Source organism: Neomonachus schauinslandi, chromosome 5 (assembly GCF_002201575.2).
Source record: "Neomonachus schauinslandi chromosome 5, ASM220157v2, whole genome shotgun sequence".
NCBI classification, from domain to species: Eukaryota; Metazoa; Chordata; class Mammalia; order Carnivora; family Phocidae; genus Neomonachus; species Neomonachus schauinslandi.
In genome coordinates this window covers 130,546,834-130,570,566 of record NC_058407.1, presented here as the reverse complement: position 1 = coordinate 130,570,566, position 23,733 = coordinate 130,546,834, and the positions used below count along the sequence as shown (strand labels likewise).

Genomic DNA, 23,733 nt, shown 5'->3' with positions numbered 1-23,733 from the left:
CATCAAAATAATTCACGGATAGACAACTAGGTGGCTGAGGACGGTTGCCCCAATGAGCAGCCATGATTCCTTACCCAACGTCTGGATCTGAGCCAATTTTCAGACAAACTCTTAAGTCTTTAGGAAGAAGAACTCAACACCAAATGGAGAGGATAATGATGTCCCTACTCCTCTGGGCAAAGGAACCAACAGTCACTTACTCAAGTAACCACCCACTGGAGAAAGGAAATACTCAAACATTTTAAGGATTTCAATTCCCTGATCCCCCAATGTGTAGTTACATTAGACATACAGGGAAGTTGGCACAACCTCCACACTGATTCCTTGGCCTGCGGGGTCAGAACTATGGTAGCGGGGAGGCTGAAACAAGCTCTTGAGATTGGTCCTGTAGCTCAGGGAGAAGGGGAAGGGAGAAATTAGTGGCATCCTTAAGGACTCAAAGAATGCAGGGCCAGTGGTCCCCATTGTATCTCCATGTATCATTTGACAATTTTGGCCCCTACAAACGTAACTCTCAGTGACCCACCTGTGAAACTGTTCTTGTCCCTGCAACTCTGGCTCCTCCAGGTTGATAGTTCTAATTTGCAAAAGGGGGAATGCTTTCACCACGGGACACACAGGAGTCCCACTGAAATATTAGCTACAGTTGCCAGTTGGGCACTTCAGCCAGGGGTCAGCATGCAGAAAGAGAAGTCATTGTGCAGGTAGGAATAACTGACTCCGGTCATTAGGAGCCCACGCTGTAGTTACACAGTGGGCAGCAAGGAGAGATGGGTGGCACCCAAGTGGTCTGGCTGGGTGTCTCTTGGAACTCTCTTGCCCAATGTTGCTGGACCACGGACAGGTTCAGCAGCCACTGGAACACTCCTTAATAAACCTTCTGCAGGCTGATCTCCATCCCAGAAATAACTTCCTGGGGAATATCCTTGCTTTGAGGAGATACATACTGAAGTGTTTCTTTTCTTTTCTTTTCTTTTTTTAAAAGATTTTATTTATTTATTTGACAGAGAGAGACACAGTGAGAGAGGGAACACAAGCAGGGGGAGTGGGAGAGGGAGAAGCAGGCCTCCCACGGAGCAGGGAGCCCGATGCGGGGCTCGATCCCAGGACCCCGAGATCATGACCCGAGCCAAAGGCAGACTCTTAACCAACTGAGTCACCCAGGCGCCCCAGTGTTTCTGAGTTAAGTGTGATGAAGTTTGCAACTTATTCTCAAACCGTTCTGAAAAAAAAGTATGTGTGTATACGTATAGAGTAAATGTAACAAAGCATTAACAATTGATGAATCTAGGTGAAGTATATGCCTGTGCTTACACTTTTCCATTTCAACTTTGCTGTAGGTTTGAAATTTTCCGAAATAAAAGATTAAGGAGTTGAACACACACACAGAGGCAAATGAAGAAGGGTCTAATATAATACTGAAGGGACAGCAAGATAGTAAGGTATTGTGAAATCCAAGGTATAAGAGAGTTTCAAAATTAAGGTAGTGTTCAACAGTAACAAATGGCTACAAAATGGTCAAGTAAGGTTAGGACTAAAAGTCCTAAGGCTAAAACTCCCATAGAGTTTGCATCCCAAAGGTCCCCGATAATCTTGAGGACACAAGTGTCACTGAAGAAAATATTATAGGCACCCCACCACGGAGCACCATCTCTTCAGAATTGTCATTTGGCTGAAGCACCACATTTTCAGTTCTACTGTGGTTTTGACTTTTAAAAATTGAGTATCTATTATGTTCACAGTTCTGGAATACTCCCTGTAGGGAGAATGTAGATCCATTCAGAAACACGATTTATTGGGAAAGGCGCATAAACTCAAATACTAAATGCACTGTGCCAAGTAGAAGAATAGAGAAATTGACAGAGAAATACAGAGGAGAGAGATGAGGGGAAGGAAGGAAGGAACACTCTAGAAGCTTGGGGTGGGGGGGGAGCACAAAAGGGCATATTTAAGAGATCATTAGATCAGCCATTACAATTGACTACCCATAAGTTGGGTAATATTTATAACTCGAGATATTTATCACAAAGTCCAGAGTTCCGGTCGTCTGGAGAGATCTGGCAACACTTGACTGGGGCTGGGAGAAGAGTCTTGAGTAGACAACAGTTCCCCATTCTCTCAGCCTGCTTCATCGATTTAAGGTACTTATTTGTCCTCTGTAGGCAACTGAGTTTTATTGAACCCAGGGCTGGGATTAGAATGAGGGGAGTAAGGCAGGAATTTGGGGGAAGTGGTTTGGATTTTTTTTTTAATACTGTATTAAAAAATGATTGATCTTCAGTTTTCTTGTGCTCCCATAAATTTTGCACCGAGGCTAGTGTCTCACTCGCCTGATTCTAACCTCTGAGCAGCTTGGGTTTGGTTTAACCTATCTATACATGGTAAGCAGCAGCATAGGCAAGATCGGATCAGATCCGCGTTTGGGGGCACTTAAGTTCCCACGCTGCAAATCCCGCCCCTGCACTCACAGCCTCTCAGGTTCCCACTTCTAACACCCGCATTTCGATTTCATATCCTGACTCCCTCTTTTGCTCCTAAACCACTGACGGTCCCCTCTCCTTTTCCCTCCAAGAGAGCCCACCCAAGGCCCCAAGCACCTGCCTCCCCGGGCGCATCCTCCACCTGCGCTCAGCACAGCCGTTTCCTGCATCCTTCCAGGCCCAAGAGTCGCTTCCGACACCATCGCTCTGCCCCAACAGGGCGGAGCTTCCTCATTGACGCGATCAACATTCGGCTAGTGCTGCCTCGCCCCGGCGACCGTCCAGCGGGAGGCGGAGCGAGTCCAAAATGGCGGCTCTCAGGCTGGCGCGCTCCGTGCTGCTGGCGCTTTGAGGTGGTCGCCAGGGGTCGGGGGGACGATTTCCCCGCCGCGGGGGCCCTAGAGGATGAATCGAGGGCTCTGCTAAGGTTAGGCGGTGGGGGTGGAGAGAGTGGCAGCAAGGGCTGCGGTGGAGTCCACGGAGCGGGATGTGCGAGAGTTACTCCAGGTCGTTGTTGAGGGTCTCGGTGGCGCAGATCTGCCAGGCGCTGGGCTGGGACTCGGTGCAGCTCAGCGCCTGCCACCTCCTCACGGACGTGCTGCAGCGCTATCTGCAGCAGTTGGGACGGGGCTGCCATCGGTACTCTGAGCTGTGTGAGTACCGGGCTGGGTGCGGGAGGGCTGCCTCTGGCCAGTCACGAGTGACACCTCCGGTCTCCCCTCTCTATCTCACCGTCTCCAAGGTGTTCGTCCTCTACCCCTACCCCGAGATCGGGCATTTTCTCGCCCTCTGACGTCCCTCGGGTTCCACTGCCCCTGGAAACTCCAGTCATCCCTTTGGTGCCTCTTCCTCATCCACAAACTTCCCGCCTCCAGCCGGGACCCCTGTCTCCGCTCTCAGCTCCACACCCTCTCACGTCTTCTCATCGGAAATATGCATCGGTCTTTCTCATCATCTCATTTTTGCTGCGTGTAGAACCACCTCCAGAATGCCTTGCAGCCTCTTTTACTTTGGTCCTTTTCCTCCCTTGCCTGCAAACTACTACAACTAGTTGTCACAGGCGCTCCGTCTACCGGCCGTTTCTTACAAGGCTAGCCATTCTTCAGCTCATAACAACACATACTCGTTGACAGCTCTGCTCCGTTGGGGACACTGCCTCTTCTTTCTGTATCTGTTCATTTCATAGACAGTATCTCTGTTTACTCATTCCCAAGGCCAACTTTGTCAGTTTCACTTAGATTAACTTTCACTTACATCCCCGTTACTCATTGATTTCCTCCTTGATATTTTCATATCAGTGGTTATAAAAGTGTAATAGAGGGAACATAGGCAATTTACAAGGGTCCCCAGGTAGTCTGGGCTGCAGTACTTGGTTTTTAAGTGAGTGTCCAGTAGTATCTATAGCTGATGGCATTTAATAATTCGGAATACTTAATAGAAACCACACAGCATCCCACTGATGTGAAGTAAGTGTGTGTGTGTCTATGTGTATGTATGGGGGAACTGCCATTCATTGAAATTTCAGGTCGTTACTCTTAAGGTGGGTAAGCTGGAGAACTGGGTAAAGTGTTTCATAAGATACTTTGCTTCCTTGAAGTGGATCCTAGACTGGAAAATTGAGACCCACAGATACACTTTACTTCTTGAGCCCCCAATTCCATTCCTGCTTCCACAGTGCTGTCAAAGTAATTTGTCCATAAACATATTTGATCGTGTCATTCTTAAAAATATTTTAATTTGTACACCATTGCTTGCAGGCTGAACATCTCAACTCTTCAACAGCATATTTTCTTTGTGAGCTTTTTCTTACTCCTGCTGTTCCGATTGCAGCCATGCTGAACTACCTGCCTTATCCAAAACATTTTAAACTATCCATTCCTATACACATGGGGTTTCCTAGAGTATCCCTCACCCCCTGGTGCACCGGTGGTACTACTTCTGTTTTGAAATTCACTTATCACTTGATTTGGGAAACTCATATGTCATCTGTTCTCCTAATTCTGCACATATTCCTGTATGTAACACCTTGTTTTGTAATCATCTGTGTCTGTTTCTCACCCTTTCCTTTTCTTCTCCCTAGGCGACAAATTTATTATATTTGTATTCTGTAACCTAGTACGGTGCTATCATTTACTAGGCACCCAGGAGATATTTGCTGAAGAAATGAATGAACTGATAACCTACTACCATAAAAGCTGTTTAGTCACTTGACTTTTTGAGTTCCAAAATGTGGTATTTTTTGAATGCTTGATTTCACTGATCCTTCTAATCTAAATATGGCACTGCAAAGTAACTCTCATTCATTGTTATCTTGAAAGTACACCACCAGCACACTGTTCTCTTGGCTTTTGCTTCTTTTCCTTCCCTCTCCCTTTTCATGGTCCTTGAGTATACTGTTGCGGTTATGCATAGTCCAGATTATATTTTTGCTACCAAGTTCCCTAAATAAGGACAGATGTTCTGTATTTTTAGGTAATGAAAATATCCCCTGAATACATAGTTACCTTTCCTGCCTTATACACAGAACAGTGCTGGCACTGCAAGTAACCAGGTATTCCAAAGTCATCAAGTAATCATTGTTATGTGTTAATGTTAATCCCTTTTCTAATTACCGAATTTTGGCAGCCAGTTTTCTTGCTTTTAGTGAGAATGTGATTATCAGGTTCATTATTCTCCATCATAGTTTTGTGACTTATTAAAAATGCCGATTCCTGGTATACTTACTAGTTACAGACTTTTTTTAGGTTCTTTTTTTTATACTATCCTAGTTTTAAACTCAGATTTTGATCTCAGGTTACCACTGTGCAGTCTTGTATTCTCCTTCTTTAAATCCTCTTTGTCTTTTTGACGACATTCACTGAGCACCACTGAGAACTGAGCAGTGGGGCCCCTGGGTGGCACAGTTGGTTAAGCGGCCAACTCTTGATTTTGGCTCAGGTCATGATCTCAGGGTCATGAAGTCAAGCCCAGTGTTGGGCTCTGCACTCAGTGCACTCAGTGAGAGTCTACTTGAGATTCTCTCTCTCTGCCCTTCCCCCTGCTCATGCTCTAAATAAATAAATAAATAAAATCTAAGAAAAAAAAGGACTGAGCACTGTGTTGGAGACATCAACGTCCTAAGGCACAGTCCCTGCCCACAAGTTGTGGTCAAAGGTGCAGACTGTCAACAAAATAAACTGATGATGTTTGCTCCTTTTAAAAAAATTGCTCTCAAGTTAAAGCAAGTATCAGAAGTTGCTATTAATTCAACAAATGATGCATTTTTAAATTTCTCTAAGGTAATGATTTGTGAAAGCATTCAGGGCAAATATTTCTCGCTGTGTCGTATTATGTATTAAATATGTGTGCGTGCACCGAAAGTAGGTGCTAAATATTTCAGAATGACTCTTTAAGACTAGTACTTGTGACTTAATAATTGCATGATATAGGCAGTAAATGCAAAAAGAAGAAGGTAAAGGAAGATGACTGTGGGCTGGGGCAGGATGACTTCACAGGAAAGATGAAATTTGAGTTGAGCTGTGAAGCCTGCCTATATAGAGGTGGGAGTGGACGCCAGGCTAGAGAAAAGCATCACCTATGATACCCAAGTAGGACTGAGTGTGATGAAAGTACCAGTGAGGTGGCCAACTTGACATATGTGGCCAGTTCATTAGGAAGGTGTTACAGAACATGTGAAATCAGATTTGGGAGGGACGTAGAGGAAATGAAAGCATGGTCAGACACACTGCATGCTTCTAAGGAGGGAAACAGTATGATGAAAGTGATATCTTAAGAAAATTGTGCTCCCGCTGAGTGCAAGAGAGACTCAAGTGAGGATACCTGGAAATTGACCTAGGAGAGTGATGGTAGGAAGAGAGGGAAAGAAAATGTTCTGAAATCTGTGGCCAGAAATGGACAGGAAGAGGGGAGAACCAGGGGTCTTGCGTTGAAATTGCAAAGCATATGCAGGAATTCAAGATGATCATTTATTCTGGACTGAGAGAGTACTACTGCTTTTCCTAGGAATAGAAGAGTTGAAATGCATATCTACATCATTAAGAGGAAGAATGAATATCCATTTTATTTATCCCTGCTATTTTATACATCATGGAAGTAACCCCTACTTGTAGCAAAATTGAGAGACTACAGAAATGTTTGAAGTTACAAGTGAGAGTCTCCTGCTTCCTTCCCTCTGCACTGCAGCTTTCAGCCCCTTAAACTGTTAACGGTTGGATGTATATCCTTCCAGAACTTTTTTATGTGGGTGTGAGCAAGCATGTGTCTAATTTTTATAAACTTTGGGTTATTTTCATTTTACAGCATGATTTAATTTCAGACATACTGAGTTTGAAGTGAAGTGATTTCAGTTAAAAAAAAAAAAACAAACAAAAAACACCACTTTTGTAAAGAGAATCTCGCCTTAACTTTGTATCTTTCTATCTCTGTCCATTTTGTATGGTGTCTTCTAATGACATTTAAAATTTGCACATAGATTATCTTTCTGATCTAAGTGTTTTCTGTAAATTTTCTGGGATTTAAAAAATTGATTCAGTGCCATACAGTTGTCTCCCCTCATCCGCGGGGGATACATTCCAAGACCCACCCCCCAGTTGATGCCTAAAACCACGAATAGTACCGAACCCCAAATATTCTGTGTTTTCTCCTGTACAGAGCTATGATGAAGTTTAATTTATAAATTTAGGCACATTAAAAGAGTAACAACAATAGCGAATAATAAACAGAACAGTTATAACAGCATATTGTAATAAAAGTTAAGTGAATGATCACTTTTTCTCGGTCTCAGAATATCTTAATGTGCTCACTCGCCCTTGTGATGATGCGAAATGACAAAATTCCTATGTGATGAGATGAAGTGAGGTGAATGACGTAGGCATTGTGACATAGGGTTAGGCTACTGCTGACCCTCCCAAGTCTGCTGCTTCACCGCGTTAACTGTGGGTAACCGAAACCAGACAGAGTGAAATCTGGGATGGCGGAGAGGAAGTACTAGAGTTCATTCAAAAAATATTTATTGAGTGCCAGCTGTATGCCAGCCACAGTTTTAGGTTCCAGAGATGCATCATTGAACAATGGTGAAAATGGAATGGACATTTACTTAGCACAGCATTCTAGTCATTTGATAAAAAACAGCAGTAGTAATATTTACTGGGCATTGGGGTGCCTGGGTGGCTCAGTCGTTAAGCGTCTGCCTTCGGCTCAGGTCATGATCCCAGGGTCCTGGGATCGAGCCCCGCATCGGGCTCCCTGCTCCGTGGGAAGCCTGCTTCTTCCTCTCCCACTCCCCCTGCTTATGTTCCCTCTCTTGCTGTGTCTCTCTCTGTCAAATAAATAAATAAAAAATCTTAAAAAAAAAAAATTTACTGGGCATTTACATTTGGTCCGTCACTGTTCGTCTGTAAACTACTTCTGAAATTTATTCGGTACTAGCTGATTGTTAGTGTGAATTGTCTGGTTGTCAGATCGTATTTCAAATTGACTTCAGGAATCAGCTTTCTAATATTTAAACAGTATGCTCTTTCATTTAAAATCTATTAAATTCTTTCCAATAACTCAGTCTTAAGTATGTATAGTATATTTGATTCTGAGCTACCTGTGAACCCAGTACTTCTTAATATTTTAAAAAGTATTCATGGAATTTTCTTAAAGTAATTTGCTTGGCTTTTGACTTTGTTTCAGATGGCCGAACAGACCCAATTTTGGATGATGTTGGTGAAGCTTTCCAGCTTATGGGGGTTAGCCTTCATGAACTAGAAGACTATATTCACAATATTGAACCTGTGACTTTCCCACATCAAATTCCTTCATTTCCTGTTAGTAAGAACAATGTCCTCCAATTTCCTCAACCTGGAAGTAAAGATGCAGAGGAAAGAAAAGAGTACATTCCCGATTACATGCCACCCATTGTGTCTTCACAAGAAGGTTTGTGAGTTTTTTGTTTGTTTCTTACTCATACATTTGTAACTATTTTAATGCGTTTATAATCTTCGTTTTCCTGAGTGAATTGTATAAAATGCTATGCCAATGTATAAATTCTAGAAATGCAATCAAGATGTTTTAATGTTGTTTACAAATTAGTCTAACCCTTTAGCCAACACCTTTGCGCTGGCATCACTAGGCAGAGCCATGGCACAGTCAAGCTTATGTCTGATGAGGCATCTGTTTCCTTTCTGAATTTTCAGTAGGGGAGAACAGAATGTGACCACAGAGAGAAGGCTTTCAAGAGATGTATTATATGGGAACAGGATATTAAATAAATTAGAAAATCTTTGCAACATAAAGGAAAACCGGTGTCGCTCTTTTCCTCTTCTTCTTATTGTCAATGTGAGTCGGATGATACTGGGAACAGAGAGTGAGTAAATATTCACTAGTGTTATGCAAATTTATCTCCACTTTTTAGTGATGAGTAGAAATGTTTATTGTTTGGCCAAACAGAATTTTTGATTAAAAAATAATAGCTAATCAGGCACAGTCATCAATCACTGCAGAGGTCCTTCCTCCCTGCATGATTTTACATGCTGATCATTTAAGTTCACTAAGGCTCTTAAGAGATACCTAGTAATTTGTGATCTCTCATGCAGGTACACAATATTTTTCCTTGTAAAAATGGAAAAGTTGCAATTCATTTCCTCTTTACCTTTATATTTGCACCATTTTACCTTCCACCAGCAATGCTTCAAGGTTCCAGTTTCTTGTCATTCATTTCTTATACTCTCCTGTTCCACTTTAATAGCATCTTGGAGTGCTCCCCATTTGTTTCATGGACTAGCTTTAGACTTGGAATAGTTGTACAATCTGTGTGCAGGTTGCCCCATTTGAAAAACTGACCCTACGTGGTAGAGACTTATCATGGGTTGGTGTATCTTCCTTAGACAGTTTGGATCTTGGGTGCAGAAGGCCCTCCCACAGAGTGCTGGTGCTGTCGTAAATGGGTTGAGGACGCAGTACCGTACCTGTGCTTGTTGGTAGCTGTATACATATGGAAATTTAGATAGGTAGGTATCCTAGTTTTCTGCGTTGAGTGGCTTGGGAAGTTGACTTTGCTTGTCAGCTCAGCACTTCTCCACTGCAGGGTCTTGGGGATTTAATACTGATGGATGCAGGAATTCGTATCACCAAGTGCTTCCCACAGAGCGTGCCTTTGGTCAATGTTCTTGAACTGAGTGAGATGCTATTTATAAGGTCTTGTTTACGGAAGTTCTTTGTTTCTCCTCCTTTCCAGGCCGACGTTTGTATTACTAACAGTAGGACTTGGAAATCTACAGATGTATCTCAGTCATCCCAGCTTCCCATAGTACCTGCTTAAAATTCTGTCTCCTCCTCACCATTGACTTTTTTTGTGTCTGTTGCCTGTATTATCAGGAAATCTTACCCTTCATAGCCCCCATGTAAGGTCTATCTCTGTAAATGTCAGCGTCTTTGACCTTAGAAACCTATATTTGTTACAACTTTCTAAACACGTATTTGTTTACTTTAAAAATATAACCAATGTAGTGCAGTATCAACATTATCAAAGGAGGGTTGATAATGGGCAGAGGCCTGGCTAGTAGCTGGATTGCAGAGAATTCCATTTTCTGTTATAGACAGGTCACGAATATCAAGCAGGCCTGGAATTTTCTTCTTCGCTGTTGTCACTCAATATGATTTATTAAGCATCCTAGACATCTTTATGAAAGCAGTGCTAAGTTAGCCCATGATACGATCTCTTATGCTTTAAGAGTAATCTTTGAGTGGCTCTGAAATTTTTAGCTGAAAGGCCACTTAAAAGGACAAGAAACACAAAATTTGGAATTGTGCTAAGAAAGCCTAAGTGGTAATGCAGTGCTGGGAGAGACCTTAAGGTGTTATACAGGAGGAAACTGAGGGAGCCACGCTAGTGTAAATAACTGGCACATCAGCAAGCCTCTGGATGATGGGTGATGATGAGTTTGATATCAGTGAATTAGCGGTAAGTTTCACCAACCAGGACTTCTGTGCATTATCAATTGGCATGTTTTTGAACCAAAACTACTATCTTCTCCATTTATAACATTTTAGTCCATTTTCTCTGTGCCTTTTGGAGCTTTCTCAATCTGTTTTGTGGTTTATGTATCTGTCTCCTCTTCTACCTCCTATTTAATAAATTGCGTAATTTTTTTTTCTGGCCTTTTAAAAAATCTGGACTCAGATGGACATTTGATTAATCTTAACCCGTGATTCATGCACAAGCTCATCATTGGTCCATGCATAACCTGCATTTATTCACTTAGAGAGTTTATTGAATCATTTTTTTTTTTTTTTTTAAAGATTTTATTTATTTATTTGACAGAGAAAGACACAGCGAGAGAGGGAACACAAATGGGGAGTGGGAGAGGGAGAAGCAGACTCCCTGCCGAGCAGGGAGCCCGATGCGGGACTCGATCCCGGGACTCCAGGATCATGACCCGAGCCGAAGGCAGTTGCTCAACCAACTGAGCCACCCAGGCGCCCTATTGAATCATTTTTAATAATCTAATAAGCCCTACCAAGCTTACTACTGAAAACTAAGTTCGGGGCTTTGATAATCATCAACACTTAACCACTTAGTCCCTCTCGTTTTATTTTTATAGCATGCAAATGATACACAAGGAAATTCATGGTTAGCATTTGTAAATACTGCCACAGAAATGTAATTAAGGTATAAGTAAAGGAGTCTGAAAAACAGTGTAGGGATTTTAATACTGACTTCAGTCTGAAATTGCTACAGTAAATTTTTGAGTCACTCTTCTGAATTATTTGAAGTAGAATCTTATTTCATTTGAAGTTTTAGGCAATATAAATTACAAACATTGTGAAAGGAAAATAACATAAGCCTTGAACACTCCTTTTTTCAGCTAACAGTTACAGATTCTCTCAGGAGCAGAAATATTGCTGATTCATAAGGTATGCATAGGGTTCCTAAGGATGCAATAAGTGATAGTTAGTACAGTAAGATGCTTATCAGTCCGATTCTTCCTATTCAGGGAAAAGGATATCAAATGCAGTCCTGTGGTTACCATTTTTTAATATAGTCTCCCAAGTCAATTTAATACATCACTTACAATCTGAAATCTTTTTTTTCCCCCATGGGTACAGCATGTTAGAAAGTTCCTAGTATTCTGGTTAGTGGTGCAGAGCGTGGTACAGATGTGCAGACCTGTGATAGTCAGGCTTGTTCACCAACTTCTTTATTTTCCTTTTATTTCCTTAAGAGCCACAGACAGGGCTAGACTTTGGTTATAAAATATAATTAGCAAAGTATGGTCATGAGACTACCCACTTCTCGATCCTTCAGCTTGGCTCGTGTCAGGAAGGCATGGGAATGTCTTGTCTGCTTGCAGCACTGTGAGCAAGCACTCTGCTGAGGGTATAGGAACAGGCGGTCGTAGAGGCAACATGGGCCCCGTGGAGCCACTCAGGCATGACTCAACGGGTTATTGAGTTTATCGTCTGACCAACTTGCTTTGCCTTTCTTTCTTTCTTTCTTTCTTTTTTTTTTTTTTTTAAAGATTTTACCTATTTATTTGACAGAGACACAGCGAGAGAGGGAACACAAGCAGGGGGAGTGGGAGAGGGAGAAGCAGGCTCCCCACGGAGCAGGGAGCCCTATGCGGGGCTCGATCCCAGGACCCTGGGATCATGACCTGAGCCGAAGGCAGACGCTTAAGGACTGAGCCACCCAGGCGCCCCCTTGCTTTGCCTTTCTGAACTTCATATGCATCATCTCTAAGAGGTTTAGTAATACCTACCACATGGATGTCCGTGAGGCATAGGTGAGAGGGTTTTGTGAGACATTTGTGTAGAATCTTACAGCGCTTCACACATAAGACACAGAACAGTGAATGTTCGTTCTCTTCCCATTTCACCGTCCTCACTCTCAAGGAATTTACTTTTCAGTTGAAATAGCATATACATTTGTGAAGTAACTCTACAAGGAGAATAAATCCAGAACGGTGGTGATCATAGGCTTAGGGGCTGAGGGATGCACACCTAATAGCTGGGCTGGAGTATATGCTTGACTGAGGAGCCGTGTGACTCTCCACGGCACAGGGGTGACACAGGAGATGACACGGAAGGAATATTTGCCTGTTGTATCCAGTTGTATGTTTAGAAATGAGACCTCCCTGAAAATGTCTTGTAAATGCACATTTTGCATAGACTGTTCCAGTTCTGATGGCTGGCACCCGGTGTGTTTTATCCAAGAACATTCTCTCCTCAGCTTGCCATACGTATTTTCAGATTCACATGAGTAACATATTTTTTGCTCCCTGTTTTGTTGTGCTGAAGAATGTCTGCAAATAGCATATTATGCCAGAGTCATGGTTGGGTTCTGAGGCTGGTCACTGGATCGCTGGTGTGTGAGAGTCTTCTAGGTGGTCTCTTGATTGGTCCAAGCTATCTGTGTGAGAACAAGAGAAATAGAAGCCATTTGCTTGGCTTTACTTACTATAAGAAACTTACCCACCTTGGTGGCGCCTGGGTGGCTCAGTCGTTAAGCGTCTGCCTTCGGCTCAGGTCATGATCCCAGGGTCCTGGGATCGAGCCCCACATCAGGCTCCCTGCTCAGCGGGAAGCCTGCTTCTCCCTCTCCCCCTCCCCCTGCTTGTGTTCTCTCTCTCGCTGTTTATCTCTCCCTGTCAAATAAATAAAAACAAAATCTTAAAAAAAAAAAAGAAACTTACCCACCTTAACTTGCACTTGGTAGAGATACTGTGATTTTTTGGGTTTTTTTTTTTTTTTTTTTTTTAATTTCTAAATAGACTTTATTCTTTAAAATAGTTTTAGCTTTACCTAAAACTTGAGAAGGTAAATACAGAGTTCCCTTATATGCTGTACCCAGTTTCCCCTATTATTAATCTTACATTAGTATGCTACATTCATTATAATCAACGAACCATTATTAACTAAAATCCATTATCTTTAGTGTTTACCTAATGTCCTTTTTAGGTTCCAGGATCCCACCCAGGATGCTGATTATTTTATTGTCATGTCTTCTTGGCTCTTGTGGGCTGTGACTTTCTCAGACTTCCCTTGTTTTTGATGACCTTGATAGTTTTAGTTATAGAATGCCCCTCTCCTGGAATTGGATCAGATGGGGGTTACTAGTGTTGGGGAGGAAGGCCACAGAGGGAAAGCTCCACGGTCCTCACGTCGTATCGGGGTGCGCACTGTGAACACGGTTTACCACTGTTGATGTTGACCTGGATACCTGGCCTAGGTAGTGTCTTTGGGTTGTCTCCCTTTGAAGTTACTCTCTCCCCCCTTCCCACGCTGTCCTTTTTGGAAAGAAGTCTCTGTGCACAGCCCACACCTGGAGTCGGGAGTTAGACACCCCTCCCTGAAGGTGGAGTATCTCCGTAAATTAAACTCTTCTGCAGAAATTATTTGGAGCTCTTTTGATTTGTCTCTTCTCCCCCCAGGGTTCCTATTTTTTTAATGAAGGCCTTTTAAAAAGTAAACATTTACAAGTTTAAAATAACAAAAGTAACATAAACGTTGAAAAATAAAATATTGTTCAAGTATATGAAGTATAAAATGAAAGGTCCTCCTCACTTTCCTTATACTCCCATTTCCCAAGAGTAACCTTGTTTAACAGGTATGAATCCTTCTAGATCTTTTCACGTGAGACACTGTGACTCCTGAGTCAAGACTCTGTGTCCACTCCGAAGCCTGCCATTTGTTTCTCAAGCTGTGCAATCTGACTTCTACCCCCATCCCTTTCTTGAAACAGCTCTCACTGAGATCACCAATTCCTACCTAATTGGCTGACCTAAATGAAATTTTTATCCTAACTGCTCTTCTTTTGGGGGAGGTGTAGCTTCGTGTATTATTGTAAGGCAAATACCTCTTAAACGATGTGCCAGTTCAAGACATAAAACTTTACCAGCTACCCCAGAAGCTCCTCCCAACCCACTGTGCCCAGCCGCCGCACTCAGCCCCTTGTCCATAGTCCCTCCAAAGTAACCCCATCCTAACCTCGTAGGGATTACTTCTTGCTTGCCTTCAGTCCTGTCAGTCAAACGTGTATCCCTAGACCCTTTAGCTTAACCTCTCCCCCTTAAATAGGATGTGTCTTCTAAGTCTCTTTTCCTGAACAGGTCCCCGCACACCAGCCCAATCCCTGTCTTCTTCTTACCATTTATTTATTTGTTGCGGAATCTGGGTCATTTGACTGGAATGATTTCCCACAGTGGATTTTGCTGATTGTGTGCTCATAGTGCAGTTCAGTGTGTTTTTGCACATTGGCAGCAAGAATCTGAGGCTTAATCAGACTCTGGTCCAATACCTTTGGCAAGATATACGTACTGTTGTGTTCCTTCGTCAGGAGACTGATAATGTCTAGTTTTCACTTTTTTGATGTTAGCAGTGTTGATACTTACTGTGTAAATGGATTAATTCCTCGGAGTTGCAAGGTTTTTATTTCATTCTTTCGTTAGAATAATTTTATCAGGTAAGGTTTTCGCTCATTCACTAGTTACTTAGTGGCAGAGTTCAGACAGAGAAAGGAAGGTAAATGCTTGATGGTAAAATGCTCTTTCATTTTATACACCCAGTTTTCAAGATAATGAATTGGTTCCTTATCATCTGTAGGTGACTAGTTTTTTTTTTTTTTAAGGATTTATTTATTTGACAGAGAGAGACACAGCAAGAGAGGGAACACAAACAGAGGGAGTCGGAGAGGGAGAAGCAGGCTTCCCACTGAGCAGGGAGCCCGATGTGGGGCTTGATCCCAGGACCCTGGGATCATGACCTGAGCCGAAGGCAGACACTTAACCGACTGAGCCACCCAGGCGCCCCGTGACTAGTTATTTTTTTTAATATGGTTATGAATTCATAGATTTAAACATATTTGATAGGTTTCTTTCATTACAGCATTTACCCTTATTGCAACTCAGATTGTCCCATCCTTGGCCAGTGGCAGCCTCTTCAGTCTGGCCTCTGAATCCTTTTAACATGATGCTAGTAGTCTTTGATAATGTCCTTGCAGCCTGGTGTATCAAAATATTGTAGGCTTATCTTGTGTATTCTTGTCCCACACTTGGAATCCTTTTCCAAGGAGCCCAGGCTTCCTGGGAAATGGCATTTCATGTCCATAATCTGGGCACTAGGGGTACTTGTTACAACTGGTCATTGTTTCTAGGCAGTAAGTAAATATTTATACTCAAAAATATATGTATACGTGTATGTTGATCGATAGATAAGGGGCAGGGTACCTCATGAGTTCATGCAGACATTTCCAATTCAAATTCAGGCCTATAGGATTTTTTACTGTTATATCAGTAGATACTTTGTCCATGACTAAGAATTCTGGTTCCCAGGCATAAACAGGAAGATATAATTAGAACATTCCAGAATCACCCTTTTGCTGCATCCGAGGTGGTGCATACAATGGTAATACTGATACTGTCCTTCATGATTACTGAAACAGGCTAAATTTTTTTTCCTTTTGCTATCCTATTACTCATCCCAGTTGTCTGTGATCGCACCGTATACACATTGTCAGGTCATTTGGCTACTTTCTTGAGTTCCGTGTTCTTTCATATCTTTTAGACCATTTCAAAATAGTACATTAGCGTTTTCATCTGTTTTTTGAGTATGTGTTTCTCGTGTACTTTGGTTGCCTGTAGGGATATTGTTTTGGTGTTTAGTCTCCGTTTTCTTACAGAAGTTGTGTGTGTATGAATGTAGTTCTTCTGAACGTCTAGAAGGAAGCTCACAGTGCTCCCTCTCCTGTTGTTCGCTGTCATGCGCAGAAAAAGCAGCTTGCTCTCTGAGATTTTCTATTTTCTTGCACCGCTTTTATTTGGATCTTCTCTTTCCGTGATGCCGGTTTCCTCTTCTGCTCAGTCATGATGTGGTCTTAACAAGTGTCTTCTCAGCGGGCTGTGTCCTGGGCAGAGCAGTGGAGGGTCGGATGTGAAAGCTCAGGGGCTGGACTCCTGAGCTTCCTTAGATCCTGCCTCGCTTCCTGTGTCCCCCCCACCCCCACCCTCTTCCTGTCCCTATCCTGGAAGAAGTCACACCTGTTGCAGCTTCTGAGCCACTCTTCGCACGTTGGTCTGCCAGGCTTTCAAGGAATACCTCCTGGCTTTTTGAGGTTCTGCTCTCTCGGGCCAGTCTCTCCATGGCTTCTCACCATTTGCCCTTGCACAGATAGGTAATATTTGGCTTTTGTGGCTCTTGGCGGTTGGCCCTCACCCCTTGTATTTTGGTGTTGCTGGGTAAACCCTGTCACCTCGTTATGTTGCTGTATTTTTATGTAGCAGTTTGGGAAGATCCCAAAAGTACATTGCCACACCTGCCACTTTTCTTCCCAGGATTCCCTTCATTGAACTTTTTGCTGAATTTATCACTGTTGGGCACTTCTTGAAACTACTTTTCTTCAGAGACAAAATACTCTTTAATGCTCCCTCTATTATTAATTCATTCTCTGTGTCTTTCATGGCCCATCTTCCATGGCTCTTCTACTTCTAAAATGTGGGTGCTCCGAAAATCTTATTCTTGACCTATTGCTTTTCTCACTTTATATAGTTTCATTGTGTGATCTAATCTACTTTCACGGTTTCAAGAACCGTTTATGGTGACTCCCCAAACTGCTTCTCCATACCACACCTTTCAGACTCTCTATCCAGTTGGCAGTGGGCCATTTCCACATTTCCTGCAGGTGCCTCAAATTGCTGTGCCAAAGGCTCCACACAGTATTTCACCGTGAATACATTTGTATCATTTATCTCAGTTGGTGGCACCATCGAATCCCTAGTTCCTCAAGCTAGAAATGTGTCTTTGACCCCTTCCCTCATTCTGTTCCTTCATTCCCCAAAAACAATTCTGCTAATTTTATTTCCTAAAAATTTCTAAAATACTGTGCCATCATTCCTTTGTTTAAACCTTTATCGTTTGTTTGAACTATCCTTGCCTTCCACAACAAACTGTTTAACAAAAAGTAAGTATATTCCACGGCGTAAAACACTTTATTAGCTTCCCACTGCTCACAGTTAAGGGGAGCAAACTCCCCCCGCCCCCGCCCAGGGAAAACCAATAATATCTGGGGAGCAATTGCATTTTTTCTTTCAAAATGAAAATAGCTTTAGTCATGTAGAGAAAAGATGCTTATTCTTACAATTTAGATTACTTACTAAATGAATAGAAGAACGTTAACGAGGAATTTTGTACTGCTTTTCAGATACTAAAATAGTAGTATTTGTGTTTATTTGAAAATAGCACTATAAAAGCAGCCTTCAGGTAATTTATTTTAGATACCACATGGTGTGTTCATAAGCATTATCTCATTTCATCTTGAAACAACCCCTAAAGGCCGATGCTAGTATCATTCCCACTTTACAGAAGAGAAATGGAAGTTCCAAAAAAGGGCGTGTTGATGTGCCTTGAATTACATTGTGAACTGGGAGCACTGGATCAGGATTTAGTCGATGACACTCGGTGCTGCCATTATGGGTGCCCACCATGTGTTGAGTCCTACACAAGGAACTGGAATTGAAGGTAGATGGATAAGATGTCCCTCCCTGCTCACTTTTGGCCTTTCTGTGGTTATTGGAGTGCTCTGCTTGGGTATGACTTTCCTAAGTGGAGAGGTACCATCATCAAACCAGTTTTCTCAATGGACAGGCTTGCAGAATTTCTTCTGGCCTCCAAAGTCCAACCTCACTCCTAACCCCTCTATGAATACGTCTTTGCCTTGCCCTCGACACTCAGATACTTTCCCTTTGTTACCTTGCAGGGCTAGAGTGCAAGGGTCCTGGCCAAGTTTATTTTGTGTATCCAGGGTTGTTTGCTGGATGCATCGTGTTGTTTGTTTTTCTAGTTCTGCAGCATCTGAGCCAAAAGGTTGCATCTGAAGGATATCAAGGGCTGATATGTGGTGACTTGCCTGTGACGTTTCAATCCCAGATATCTCAGTGAGAACGTAGGGCTGTCTAAAACCAGACTTCTGCCTCCATTACCTGCTAGTTTTCTGCCCCTCATTGCCTCAGGCTTTAATCTCCAGAATCACAGACTTGCTTTTGTTTCCCAATAGGAACTGTGGGCCTCCATATCTTTACTGAGGCTGATTTGGAGCTCCCCTGCCTTGCCATGCTCCTCTGGGTACCCGTGTAATATGTATCTCTACCTCACACTGAATGTATTTTTTAATTACTGATTTTATTTTTCTCAAGAACCTACACTGGTCTTGCTCCCTCTTTCAAGCCTGCACTCATTCTGCCTTTCACCTTTTGTTGCACAAAACTAAAGTTCTCTGAGGCTGCCCGAGAGGTAAATTCAAGACATGGACAAAGTTACCGCTGTCTTTAGGGAAATTTCTTCAGAATGTTGGGGAAGCTGTCTCAAAAAGTAACCTGCCTGAAGTCACACAGCTGTTGAGTGGCAGAGAAGACAGTCAAGTCCTAGATGTCCCAGTCTTAGCCTACTGTCCTTTGTGTCCTTTATTACCCTGGTATTATTCTCAGAATATAGATATAAAACAGAGAAAGGTTTATCTTGTGACCCTTCAAGTTTTTTTCTTTTCCTTTCACATTGACCTCTCAAATCTGGTTACTTGGGGTGAAAAAAAGCATGTTTTGATAACATCTTATTTGAATCTTTTACTCATGTTACTTTTCCTCCTTATTGTCATCCTTAGAAATAGTTTTTATCTACAGCAGAAGGATTACAGGTTTTTAAAAAATTGGGTATCTCAGGGCAGTTAAGCATCTGCCTTCTGCTCACGTCATGATCTCAGGGTCCTGGGATCGAGTCCCGCATCAGGCTCCCTGCTCAATGGGGAATCTGCTTCTCCCTCTGCCCTTCCCCCCTGCTCACACACACACACTCTGTCTCAAATAAATAAATAAAATCTTAAAAAAAATTGGGGGGCGCCTGGGTGGCTCAGCCGGTTAAGCGTCTGCCTTCGGCTCAGGTCATGATCCCAGGGTCCTGGGATCGAGCCCTGCATCGGGCTCCCTGCTCCGCAGGAAGCCTGCTTCTCCCTCTCCCACCCCCCCTGCTCGTGTTCCCACTCTCGCTGTGTCTCTCTCTGTCAAATAAATAAATAAAATCTTTAAAAAAAAATTAAAAAATTGGGTATCTCTGGCTTTGCGTTCAAACCAACAAAAGTAACCCTAAAGTAGAGATGTATGTATTTCAAGGTAAAGAATAAAAGTACCATCATACGCAGATATGACAGATCATAATTTATAGTGGACTTGGTCAAAATTCTCTTCCCTACTCATTTTTTTTCCTTTAATCTCTGGATTTATAAAAATAAGAACACATTTTCCAATATTACAGTAAGATAGTTTTTATTTTTCTAAATCAACAAAGTAGTCATACCTAGAGTCTTAGAAAAATTAAGTATTTTGATATTTTACTTACTATTTTCCCCCTGCAGACTCCAGAACCACAACAAAAAAAGATTTTGATATTTTACCCCCAAATTTAAAAATATCCAGAAATTTTAACATCTTTTTTGTCCAGTTATATTTTTAGGAAAATTTCCCACACTAACCTGTGTGTGTGTGTGTGTGTGTGTGTGTGTGTGTGTGTGAGTGTGTGTTAAGAGAGGGAGGTCAAGCAGGCGTAGGGCAATAGATGTTACATGGCTGACGATATAAGACCCCAAAGTTAATGCTTTTGTTGTAAGTTAGGATTTATTCTGTCTTGCTTTCCTGAATTCGAATCTTTTCAGCAATTGCAGTAATTGCATTTTATTTAGCTAACTACCTGCCCTAGCTACATAGAGCTTTCCTGTTTCTGATAAAGCAATATAAAGTTGTTTGCTTCATTTATAGTACTTATATCCTGATCTTGTGCCAGTGGTGCTCAAGGGGAATCAAAATCACTGCCAATCATGCATGTAGTTGTGGAGAGCCCACTATATGCCAGGCATGCTGCTTATTGCTGGAGATACAGAGGTGAACAAAAAAGAAAGGGCCTTCTTTTCCCTCCTACAGTCCGATCTATGTGGAGAAAGAGAGATGAGACTAATAATTACATATGATTTTAATTTATAATATGGGATATCTACCCAGTATTATATAAGGAATGAGGGAATCAATGGATATTTTTAAGAAGCTGGGACGAGCTGCTTAGATTAGTGAATTCTGGTGGCAATGAGAAGGGTAAACCCAAGAGAGAGGGGGCTGAGGGAAAAGAGTGTTTCTAGAGCTGCTTTTTGTAGTCATCCAGGGCAGGGATGATCCAGGCAGGGGCCTGGATCCTGACTGTGATGAAGAAGAGGGGCAGAGGAAGGGCCAGATTTGAGAGCTAGTGGATGGATGGCGTTCAGTGATAGATTGTAGAGAGTATGATAGAGGAGCCAAGGTTTGGGAGACTGTGTGGGTAATCTAAATATCCAGCTCTTAAACAGACTGGCCTGATCTGGAGTTAAAATTTGGAATTGAGGGCGCCTGGGTGGCTCAGTTGGTTAAGCGACTGCTTTCGGCTCAGGTCATGATCCTGGAGTCCCTGGATCGAGTCCCGCATCGGGCTCCCTGCTCGGCAGGGAGCCTGCTTCTCCCTCTGACCCTCCCCCCTCTCATGTGCTCTCTCTCTCTCTCATTCTCTCTGTCTCAAATAAATAAATAAAATCTTAAAAAAGAAAAAAAAATTTGGAATTGATCTCATATCCCTCAGGCAGTGGTCTAACATAACCATGTATTTATTTTTGAAATAAAGGAATCAGGTGAGTTCAAGACTGTGTAATCTGTCATGAACCTGAGACACAGTGCAGACTTTGTTGCTTGTTAAGGGCAGTGGATACACTTGCTTTAAAAAAGACCAGATCTACTTATTATTGTTCTTCTTATTGTTATTATTACTAGTTTAACTTAGAGTTTCCACTCTGTGCCAGGCACCATATTGGGGGTGCAAAGGCTCTCCTTTCATTGACCTGAGGTGCAGTGAGTATATTTAACCGTGGCCCTGTTTGTCATTGTAGGATACTGAATTAACGTTCATTGAATTCTTAGAAATTGCTGGAAAACACCTAACAGTTTTTTTTTTTTTAATTAAGAGATTAAACATTAAGCTTTAGTTTACTAGGTTAGGACTTTGACTGCCAAAAATTTATAAATTGGTATTTCATTGAAGTATGATAATTTTAAAACCATTGTTTTACTTTCTCCCGAGTGTGCCTACTCACTTTTTCCTCTCTCCTAGTTGCCACATTTATAAAATGGGAATAATAATCTCCATTGAATTGTTGTAAATGAATGAGAAAAATGTTATCTACTATGGTAGATCTTCAATATGGTCTTCTTAGAACCCTCCACATTTACAGTTCCTGAAGTTCCTGAAGATCTCAGCTCCAAGTATAATGGTTGTCATACCAAGATATCCAGAAAAAAACCCACGTACAGCGCAGTCAGTGTGCACGTTTGTGATGCTGTCCACCCTAGTTCTTTCAGATTTGGAAACCCTGAGGTGGTATGTGGAATGCCATGGTGTAGAGTAGGCTCAGTTCTCACCTGCTTGCGGGACTGCCCTGCATGCTGGTGAAGTGGGATATTATTCCAGCTGGCATGGATCCTTTGACCCTGAAGACCATAGCATCACTCAAAATTTTATACGATTGATTAGCTTTGAGAGAAAGAAAATGACACAGGAGGATGTGCAATTTGTGTTGGCCAGATCTCTATAGTTCCCTCTTAAATTTCTGTAAGTCTCTTCCATTGTTTATTTTAATGATAGACTTTAGTTTTACTGATCTACTTGTAGGAACTTTGAATCAACTTTTTCTAAACCTTAGACATATTTGGGAATTTCATTTGAGATAATTCGAATGGTTATTTGCATCTAATTTAACACAAGAAAGAAGCAGTAATTTCCCTCTCCTTTTTTTGTTGTGAGCATGGTGATGTTCTGTGATGGTGTTGGCTGATTGGTACTGGTCTGTGCTAATACACCACCCTGGGCACAGTTAACACTAATTATTTCTCATTCATGTAATCAGACTGATTTGAACTTATCATTCATTTTTATCAAGTATTTAGTAGCAAAAAGGTAATGTTTAAATATATTCAGTAATATTTAATTATCCATTTTATTCTTGCTGGGGACTTCAAATTCTGCAGTCTAAATAAGAATATTGATTTCTTTTTTTAATGCGAAAGTGATTGCAGTTCAGTAGGTGGCACTCTTTCCTTTTCTGTTAGTGTTAATGAATATCCAGTTAAATGACAAAAAAATTTTTCAAAGTCATAAGAAAAACCATACAGCTTAAACCATCACTGGCTTGTTTTAGAAAGAAAAACAACAGTTTTGTTAATGATTTAGCTTCTGTGCGACTTTGTTAGAGCAGTTACAAATGAGTAGATTTAATATTTATTTTCCTAAGGAAGCTTGTATCCAGAGGAAAATCCCTTTTATCATTTAGCAAAAGCCTTATGTTCTCTTTTCTGAAACTAGATTTTCTTTTTAAAAATTTTAAATTATTATCTGTTGGTATCTACTTTCCTTCCATGTTTTGATTTTTAAACATTATCTTCAAAGTCCCATTTGAGGATACTTACTTTAAAAAATGAATGCACTTTCCCTGATTTAACGTAGCAGTTTTCCTGATTTTTCAGTGTGCCCATCCCTTTTGTAGTTATGAAGAGAATATTTAGTAGTTGAAATAATTAATACAATTTTCTTGTACTCTTTTTATTCAACATTATTTGTGTTCTGCTTTTTTTTTTTTTTTAAGATTTTATTTATTTATTTGACACAGATTGCGAGAGAGCACGAGTAGGGGGAGGATCAGAGGCAGAGGGAGAAGCAGGCTCCCCGCTGAGCAGGGGGCCCTGCGCAGGGCTCCATCCCAGGACCCTGGGATCATGACCTGAGCCGAAGGCAGATGCTTAATGACTGAGCCACCCAGGCGCCCTTGAGTTCTGCTTTTTTAATATAACACTTTTGTTGTGTGTTTTCCTTGAGCAGTTCTTACTCTTTGAAAGTACTGGCATTTCATGATATTTATTCCTTCTTAGAGGTTTTCAAAAGAAGAAAAGAGAAAATTTACTTTTTTTTTTTATTCTTATGTTAATCCCCATACATTACATCATTAGTTTTAGATGAAGTGTTCCATGATGCATTGTTTGTGCATAACACCCAGTGCTCCATGCAGAATGTGCCCTCCTCAATACCCACCACCAGGCTAACCCATCCTCCCACCCCTCTCCCCTCTAGAACCCTGTTTGTTTTCCAGAGTCCATCGTCTCTCATGGTTTGTCTACCCCTCCGATTTCCCCCGCTTCATTCTTCCCCTCCCGCTACCTTCTTC

At 41.8% G+C, this 23,733-nt stretch overlaps 1 protein-coding gene across 1 annotated transcript in view; it reads left to right on the top strand.

Moving 5' to 3' along the window:
• The first annotated feature begins 2,791 nt into the window (after nt 1-2,791).
• The window catches only part of TAF3 (TATA-box binding protein associated factor 3), a 176,277-nt gene continuing 155,335 nt past the window's right edge, over nt 2,792-23,733 (top strand). The window contains exons 1-2 of the mRNA XM_021696695.1: nt 2,792-3,133; nt 8,157-8,399. Coding sequence (XP_021552370.1) covers nt 2,968-3,133; nt 8,157-8,399 — 409 coding nt within the window. The 5' untranslated portion in view covers nt 2,792-2,967. The remainder of the gene's footprint in view (nt 3,134-8,156; nt 8,400-23,733) is intronic.